The sequence below is a fragment of the Mauremys reevesii genome, linkage group 2 (genome assembly GCF_016161935.1).
Source record: "Mauremys reevesii isolate NIE-2019 linkage group 2, ASM1616193v1, whole genome shotgun sequence".
Taxonomy (NCBI): Eukaryota; Metazoa; Chordata; order Testudines; family Geoemydidae; genus Mauremys; species Mauremys reevesii.
In genome coordinates, this window is record NC_052624.1 from 145,057,357 (window position 1) to 145,066,250 (window position 8,894).

The 8,894-nt window shown below is 55.3% G+C and overlaps 1 protein-coding gene across 1 annotated transcript; it reads right to left on the reverse strand.

Annotated features, from left to right (window-relative positions):
• Positions 1–928: 928 nt before the first annotated feature.
• Positions 929–4,898, reverse strand: TMED4 (transmembrane p24 trafficking protein 4). The gene is made up of 5 exons (XM_039526498.1): positions 4,575–4,898; positions 4,040–4,140; positions 3,616–3,741; positions 3,025–3,171; positions 929–2,316 (listed from the first exon to the last, which is right to left on the reverse strand). Exons 1-5 carry the CDS (start codon positions 4,891–4,893, stop codon positions 2,167–2,169), a joined length of 843 nt encoding a protein of 280 aa, XP_039382432.1. The 5' UTR covers positions 4,894–4,898; the 3' UTR covers positions 929–2,166.
• Between the last annotated feature and the right edge of the window lie 3,996 nt (positions 4,899–8,894).

Genomic DNA, 8,894 nt, shown 5'->3' on the forward strand with positions numbered 1-8,894 from the left:
CAGGCATCTCCCCTCTCTTCCCACATGCTTTGTGGGCTAGCTGTGGAGCTCAGAACAGCTCCTGTTGTGACCCAAGATCTTCGGAATGGCACTGACAAGGGGCTTACAGGTATATCCTGACTGGTCTGTACATGCTGGTTCACCAATGGGTGTCAGGTGATGTTTCATATGAAAGCCAGGGTCACACTGCTCCTTAGCATTGGCGTGAAACGTACACCCGAATAGCCTGTAACGAGTTACGTACATAGACTGAAAATATGTTGTCAGAGTCTGCAGCGAAGTACAAGGCACCAGCAGAGGTGTAAAGCAGGTTTTCTGTCAGACAAGAGAGATTTATTCCTCTCGCTGGCTGCCCAGCTAAATGCACTCAAATGTTAACAAAGAGATGTAAAGTCAACAGGAATGGAGCATGCAAGCCTGGAGGCAAGGGGGCGGGGGTTATCCTGTCCATAAGCTAAGACAACTAACTTTGGGGGAGGGGGGGAGATTTCTAGAAGGCGGAGAACACCCTCCTACCCGGGAAGTAAACAGACTGTGCGGTTGCATTCATGAAAACTGGCTCAGCCAACCTTGGCTGAAACGCTGCAGAGGGCTTTGGGTGAGATTAACTTCCTCTCTAGAGAAGTGTATCTGGTGGGAGGCTCGAGAAAGCAAGTTATGATTGTGTTGTGTGTGTGTATTGTTCACTGTCACCTCAATCTCACGTTTTTGATAAACTTCGATTTAGCATGAAAACAAAACCTAAATCCATTTTCTTCCCAGCATGTTGGGGTGGGGCTCGGTGCTAGGTACTGTACATATGGGCCTCCCCAAAGAATTTACTGGGGTTGTTTTTCTAGCGTCTCCCCTGTTTCCCCAGCAGTAGAAACAGCCAGCCAGAGTGCTCAGAAACCAGCCCCAGTCCAATAACCATCCCCCAGCACGCGAGTTACCAGAAGAGGTTTTATTTCACTCCAAAATCGTAACAAAGAACATCTGTTATGAATTCTCCCTGCAGCATGGGGGCTGGGCCCAGACAGAACCAACCCAATTCGGTAGTACCATAGGGGAAGGAGAAAACATCAAACTGCATTTCAGATTTACTGCATCTTAACTATACCAGGGCAGCCCCATACCCATCTGCCTTCACCACCATAAATACCAAAAGGGAGGGGAGTGTCCACTGACACTGGCCGCTTCCCCCTGCCACGCAACAAAGCTGGGAAGAAACTCCAGGGGAAAGCATCCACTGCAATGTACTTCACCCCCTGAGTAGACCCAGCGCCAACCCAGCTGAGGGAGAGTGCAAGAAGCCTGGGATCTCAGACGAAACTGAACAGGTCGCGTGCCGGGAGGAGACAGGCCGATACAGCTTGGCATGGGGCCTGCCCTAGAAGGCTAAATTCAGCTCTCCCTTCCTGCGCGCTCCTGGCCACAGTCAGAGCATCTCTAGTCTCTTATGGGGGACTGGAGCAGATGACCTGGGAAAGAGGAAGTGGAGTCTGGCCTCCCCTGCAGGTAAGGGGCAGGGCGCCAGGGGAAAGAAGAGGCCATGCCACTGTCCTGGGCTGCAGTTATCAAAATAGATTCTGGTATAAAATAGCGGCTGCCCCTCACCTCTCCTCGCACCCAAGGGCTGAAATACACACGCCAGGTGCGAACCCGCCGACCAAACGCACCAGATGCACTCCACTCCCTAATGCCTCAGCTATCAACCACAGGCAGGATGAACCAGAGCGAAACAGGTGCCAGTAGGGTAAAGGACAGGGCATCAGGGCCCTAGCAACTGGAGGGAGAGCAGCACGGATGGCACCCCTGTGCGAGGACAGAGCGACCTCTGCCCAGGCTGGCACACCCCTGATGCCCTGCCAGTAGAAAGGCAGATCAGTGCCAAGCCCCCAGGAGGAGCTGCTAGCCCCTGCTGGCAAAGACAGCCAGGATCTGGCCTCCTGCTGCCAACACAGCAAGATGCCTGGTGGCCAGGCTGGCTAATCATGGCCCCCAAGGGGCTTGGGAGCATGGTGCTGCGACAGCCAGTAGGTACCGATGCTTCCCAGCTCCAGTGCAATTCAGTGCCTACCTATGCCCAGAGGGGGAGGGGCAGCGAAGGGCATGCCAACGTGGGGGGGGGGGGCAGGGGGAATGGAGGGAGGAGGGCGCTGCAGTGGCAATTGGGGAGGCCGGGGATTAAACCAGTTTCTTGGCCTCGAAGAAGCTCTTGAGGTGTCTCATCTGCCAGATGCCAGTAAGGATGAGGATGATGGTCTGGGCAATGGACCACCACAGCACCCGCTGGTTGGTGCTCTCGCTGGTCATGCGGAACCGCTCCTCCCGGTACTGTGGGGGGAGCACATGGGAAGAGGAGTCAGAATGGGTGGGGAACCCTCCCCAATCCCTGCCCCCCAGGGGCAACGCCACCCCCCCTCGGTAGGCCCCTCTCCATCTCGCCCCAAGGGGATCACTGCCCATGCTACCGTGCAGCCAGCATATGGCGCCCTCTTCACGTGCACAAGCAGGCACCCCCACACTTACTGCCCCCCACCAATGGCTTCCAAACCGGGCAGGTCTCCCACATGCACACTTACATCCCCTGCCAACAGCTTCCAGATTAGGCAGGCACCAACCCACTCAGTCTGCAATGGTCCAAATGTGACACAGACCAGGATCAGGTGAAGCAGAGGGGGCGGGCACTGCCATCCTATGCCCAGCTGCCTCATGTCACCCCCACTCCTCATGAATCCCACCTCACCCAGCCACAAGCCGAAGCACATCTCGCATGGCCCCTTTGGCAGAACATGAGGCCAAGTGTGTGTTTTCAGCCTGTACGGCCCCCTAACGAGCCCTCTCTGCCATGGCCACTGGGCTGGCTTTCCTGCCACGGTTCCCTGTCCCAGCCCTATACAGATTCCAAGAACGCCAACCAGCACTGTGAGAGCAGATGTTACAACCCTGAACTATCTGGGGCGAGTTGTGGTGGGGGGGGTTTGGACAGTCACCTCAGTAACCCTCAAGAGCCCCACACCCACATACCCCGGGGCCCCTTACCCTTTGGTAGTTCTGCTCCTTCTGGATCTGCTCCACTTGGTCTAGCAGCTGCCGGGCTCGGAGCTGCAGCTCTGTCAGCTTGTCCTTGGCTGCAATCTCGGGGTAGTTGTTGGTGTGCTCTCCGACCTGGATGTCCAGGTGCACGCGCTGCACATGGCACACGTGGGGTCAGAGGCACAGGGCTTCCAGCAACATGGCACATGCAGTTACAGGTTAAGGCCCCAGGGAATCTGTCCTTCAGCTTCCACACACCCTCTGGTCCCCTCCCTCCAGCATCTGAGAGCACTTTACACATATGAGAGAGACCCACTTCCCCTTCCCACAAGCAGTAGGTATTACCCCTGTGCTACGGCTGGAGAAACTGAAGCACAGAGAAGGCAGGCAATGGCCCACGGTGATCATCCTGGGAGAGAGTGGCAGAGCCAGGACTGGTGCCCAGTCAGGCACGTTAGGCTGACAGCCCTTCCCCATAGCCAACAGGCAGTGTTTCAACTGCTCTCCCTCAAGAAACGGACAACCTGCACCCTGAGCCCTCTGCCTCGCCGGGTTCAGAGGCAGAGCCAGGGCGAAGCACTGATGGGATTCTCTTACCAGCTTGCCGCCTGCGAAGAGTGCCATGCGCGTAGAGTTGGAGTGCAGGCAGATCTGGTGCTCGCCTGGGGTGTGCGAGGTGAAGGTGAAGCGGCCCTCTGAGCCATACTGCCGGGACAGAACCACCTGGAACCACCAGCAACAGAGTCGTGAGTGCCGAGCAAGCCCCGCCATCCTACCCCACAGTGCCAGCGTGCTGCTGATGGTACTTTCCTAGGGCAAGGGAAGCCTTGGGCCAGCGAAGCCCGCAGCCCCTGACATCTGGCCCCAAAGGGCAGCAGAGGCCTTACCAAAGGGAGGCACCAGGATCTGGGCAGCAGGAAGGAAGAGGGCACATGAAGGTGCCCCTGTGCAGGATAACTGGGCTCTGCCTGAAGCAGCAGGGCAAGTCCGGGCAGGAGGCGCACAGCCACCCCAGCATTACCTTTCCATCAGGGTCCTTCACTTCCACATGCATGCCCAGCCCCGGCGTGGAGGGCAAGAACGACTCTGACTGCTTGTCCCACAGCTGGGTGCGGTAATTCCCTGCATAACAGAGACGGGGATCAGGGCAGGGCCTCCCCTCATACCACCAGCTGGCCCTGCCCCCCACCCCCTACTCCATTACCCTCCACTGCCCTGTACTACTCCACCCCCCGACGTCACTTCCCGCTGCCCCCACTGACCTGTCACCCCATCACCCCCACCCCTGCTGCCCATCACCCCAAACACCCTGCCCCACATCAAACCCAGCCCACTCGCCCCCATCCCCACGCCACTCCCCTCGTGTCAGCCGCCCACCCTCCTGTCAACTCCCACCCCCTCCTGTCAGCCCCCCGTACCCTTTACCCCATGTCCGCTTCCTCCTGTCAGCTCCCACCACACCCCTCGTGTCAGCCCCCCTGCGCTGGTTGGTCTCTCCCATCCCCCGCTCCGGTTGGTCTCTCCCATCCCCGCTCCGGTTGGTCTCGCCCCCTCACCGATCACCATGGTCTCGTCTGGGATCTCCTCGATGAAGCAGCGCTTCTCGGTCTCCCCGATGTGAAAGTAGAGCGCATGCGCCCCCCGGCCCGCCAGCTGCGCCAGCAGCACCAAGGCCGCCACTGTCCGCAGCATCCCGGGCAGCCGCTCCGCACCGCCGCCGGCCATGGACAGCCCCGCTCCCTCTCCCGGCCTACCGCGCATGCCTTGCCACGGCTCCCCGGGGATTGAGGACGACGCGCATGCGCAACCACTCGGACGCCTGGCCCTGGAGGAGAACTGCGCACGCGCCATACCTGGAAGAAGGACTCTGAGCATGCGCAGCGTCCAACCACCACTCACGCAGCCACACGCCTCAGGTACGGGTGCGCGCGGGGATGCGGAGGGTCCTCCAGCCCCGCCCCTAAACCTGTTGCAGGAGGAGATCGCGCATGCGTAGCCTCTGTTAGCGCCTGAGTGTAATGAGCATGCGCTCCGTAGCCACGCTGCTTGGCGGATTGATTCAGTGGCTATAGCCCACTGCTTACAATAGGGAGCTAGAGGTTCGAGGCTGGTGCTGTCGGCTAGGACGGCTGGGTCCTGTTTGCAACTGGGACAGGGCTCCTAGGTCCCATCCAGTCTCTGCTATTGCTCTGTAGCCTGCTATCAGAGGGGTGGCTTGTGGGGAGGGCAGAGTTAAGGTGTTTCTATTCTGGAGAGGTGCTTGTTGCTCACTGATTTCCCTGCTGTTTTCATATCCTGCCAGAGTCCAACCAATATTCCTGAGCACTTGGAGCCGAACGAGAAGGGGGTGGGGGCTCCATTTTGGAAGTTCTTCCCAAGGTTTTCTTGACTCAGGCAAAGCTGCTTGGCTGAGAAACTCTGATTTTGATCTTCCTGGGGAGGGACATTGACCAGGACCGGGGGAGGGTGTGTGGCCCAGTTAAAGTCCACAGGGGCTGGTGCAGACTTTTTGAAGTACATATGGCCTAGGAGAGGCTCTGCTATAAATTCTGCATGGCCCAAATGCAGATGGATGGAATTAACACAGGACCAGCCTGCAAGGAACCAGAAGAAAACTAGCTCATGGGAGGCGCAGGGTTGGAACTGTACAGGCAGGAAATTGTCACATGGAGGTTGGGGGATTTCTGGAAAGGAATGGGTTCAATCCAGCAAGGGTCCTGCATGGCTAACAGTCCACTAGGATCCCTGAGTGAGCTGGAAGATGTAGTTCATGGGAGGCAGTGGGGTGTCCAGTGCCTGACCTTACAGCACTCAAATGAATGTTCAATTCCGGATGACCACAAGGTGCTGTTGTCATAGGTTTTAGATATGTGGACACAGATGTGGCTACATGTCTCAAACACTGGATCTCCCATGTCCTAGGGAGCAAATTAATTCTCCCTGTCAGTGGATGATGAGGCCAAGATGACAGGCACAGTCACACAAATAGCTCATAAAAATCTTACAGAAAATTCCCATCTCTGTCACACAGGGACAAGTCAATCAGGCCTGTTCTGGGTGATGCTGGGACAGGTTAGGCAGTATCAATCCAGCCTCCTTCTCAAAGCAGGACCAATCCCCAGACAGATTTTTGCCCCAGATCCCTAAATGGCCCCCATAAGGATTGGGCTCACAACCCTGGGTTTAGCAGGATAATGCTCAAACCACTGAGCTATCCCTCCCCCCAGCTCCTGTCTCCTGTCTTAACCCAAAACGCCTGCCCTGGCCTCCTCAGGGCCAAACCCTAATGGCACTTTAGTGGCCATCCTGAGTTGAACATTAGTTTGAGGGCAATATTTGGCTTTGTCCTGGTGCATTTCCCATTGGTCCTATTGTCTTTCCTGCAGCAATGGCTCTCTCCATGGTCCTCTGGGCAGCTCAAACCATGGTGAGAATGGCCAGACGGGGTGGTGGGAGTGTTCTGTGACATGGAAGCTGTAAACATTGGGCGTCCCTACCTGGGTACAGCCATAGGGCAAGTGCAGTAAATATTGGCACTGGTTTCGCAGGCCATGGTGATTCTGGTGTGGGTAACCAATCCAGAGGATCTAGCTGCTACTGGCATCCTGAAGCTGGCTAGCCCTTATGCTGCTTACCTGTTTGCTGCGGTGACATGGGCCCAGCACGTCACAGAGTAGCATGGGAAATCCTCCCATGGCAGGGGAAGAAACAAGACTGCCTTCCCTAGCAGAGAGGGTCATGAAGGATCTCCATGCAAGCTTCTTGGAGATCTCTCAAGATGACCCAAGAGACACCCCTGTTCAGACGAACAGAGCGCTACACACGGCACCCTGTGTCTGGCTCAACAAGCCAAAGAACTGAAAAGCGGATGGGGACTCTACCCGAGCACAGGACTCTGTGCTGATGTGGGCTGTGTAATCGGGCTGCCATCCTGCCCTTTCTGAATGTATTCCCTAGCATTTCAGGGGTAACATGAGAGCCGTAAAGCAATCCAAACTCAACACCTCTGTGATAAATGAAAAGGGTGGGGAGCCCCCTTTTATGGACCCAGCCAGCCAGTAGCTATAAAATCCCTCTTAGTAGCTGTTCTCTAATTGCTTTACCTCTAAAGGGTTAAAAAGTCTCACTGCTCTGCATTGGTAAAAGGAAGAGCCAATAGGAAGGCTAGAACTTTTTAAAATTGAAACAAGACTCCCCTTTGGTTTGTCTGTTGTTGTTTTCCCAGGGAGAGGCGGCCAGGGCAGAGTCATGCTGTAAGAAACTTGGGCCAGGTATGAAAAAATCATCAGTCTCGTAACTAGAAACTACTCATTTAAACCCCCAAATATGTAAGTAGATCAGGAAATGTCTTGGAAGACGCAGTTAGGTTTATTACCTTTATTTTGTTATGGTGCGTGAATTCCTCTGTGCTAACCCCAGGTGCCTTTGTTTTGCTTGTAACCTTTAAGCTGGACCTCCAGAGAGCTATTCTTGATGCTTAATCCTTGTAGTTGCTCTCTTAAAATCTAGCAATCGCCTGAGTTCCCAGATGTATTTTCTTTCTTTTTTTTATTAATAAAATTTACTTTTTTTTAGACCAGAATTGGATTTTTGTGTCTTAAGAGGTTTGTGCACATGTGGTTTAATTAGCTGGTGGCAACAGCTGATTTCCTTTTTTTTTCTTTCTCAGCTCTTCCCCGAAAGGGCTTGAGGGGACCCCACAGGAAGGAATTCCCAAGTGCTCCTTCCTGGGCTCTCAAAGGGGTTCTGCACTTGGGTGCTGGCAGCATCTACCAATCCAAGGTCAGAGAAGAGCTGTAACCTTGGGAGTTTAATACAAGGCTGGAGTGGCCAGTATTAATTTTTAGAATCCTTGCGGGCCCCCACTTCCTGCACTTGGAGTGACAGAGTTGGGGATCAACCCTGATAACCTCGTTCTCTAAACTTGCGGCTGGGATGGGCATCATTTTTAAATGGGGAGGCCAGGAGGGAGGGAGATGAGGTTTCAGGGAAGCAGAAGGTAAATAAGCCACTGTAAGGAATGAGGCACAGATGCAGTTACCAAGCAACATTCCCCTTCAGCAGCGGGCTCAGCTGCACTCGCCTGGTACGACTGGCTTCATGGCTTGACTCTGGTGGAGTTTCAGACAGTTCCTGGCTCATGGTGTGTTTGAGTCCCCACCACATCGTTCTCCACCCTTTCTCCTCACTCTTCATGGCAGGGTCTCTGCCTCGGGCTCCTCTGAAGTGTCCCTCGTGGTCTGCGGGGGGGCACAGGGCCAGCATGCAAAAACGGCATGGCTGCAGGGCAGCACCTGAATTCTTGTCCTCCCTCGTGGTGTGCCTGGCGAAGTTCATTTGTTCACACACGGCCCTGCCATGGTCCTGTTGCAGCCCTGTGCAATCTGCACGCAGATGGCGATATTTCTACAGCCTGTCCGGAGCTGTGCTTGCACTGCCTCTTCCCCACAAAGCTGGAGGAGATCCTGCTCTGGGCAGAAGCGTGTCTGCAAACTCTCTGTGTGGGGCGGGGGCTGGCGTGGTCAGATGCACCCCGAAAGGTGAAGTGGTAGGTGGGCTGGGTTTGCTTGCCATGGTGGGCAATCGGGAAAAGGCATTTCAAAGACATGCAAAGAATTTTAATGGGGCCACTTTCCAGGCTCTGTGACAACTGGGCTGTGACAGAGTAGGGTGTAGGGAGTTTTAACCTGGTAATGTTGCATGGGAGTTTTACTAGTTTACTGTCTGCATTGATACTAGATAGTGGTGGGATATAAGAGTGTAACTTCATGTGAGGGATGGTACTTGAGCATGTAACCTAAGCCCAGGAGGGGGTTGGGGCCCGGTGACACCTTCTGCCCAGGAAACTGGACAAAGGCTGGAGGAGGAGCTGGGGG

Excerpts from the sequence above, each read along its gene's own strand:
- TMED4 (XM_039526498.1), bottom strand. The coding sequence starts at position 4,893 with ATGCTCAGAGTCCTTCTTCCAGGTATGGCGCGTGCGCAGTTCTCCTCC. Across the intron at positions 4,141-4,574 it reads AGACGAGACCATGGTGATCG|GGAATTACCGCACCCAGCTG; the intron begins GTGAGGGGGCGA and ends TCTGTTATGCAG. Across the intron at positions 3,742-4,039 it reads TGAAGGACCCTGATGGAAAG|GTGGTTCTGTCCCGGCAGTA; the intron begins GTAATGCTGGGG and ends TGGTGGTTCCAG.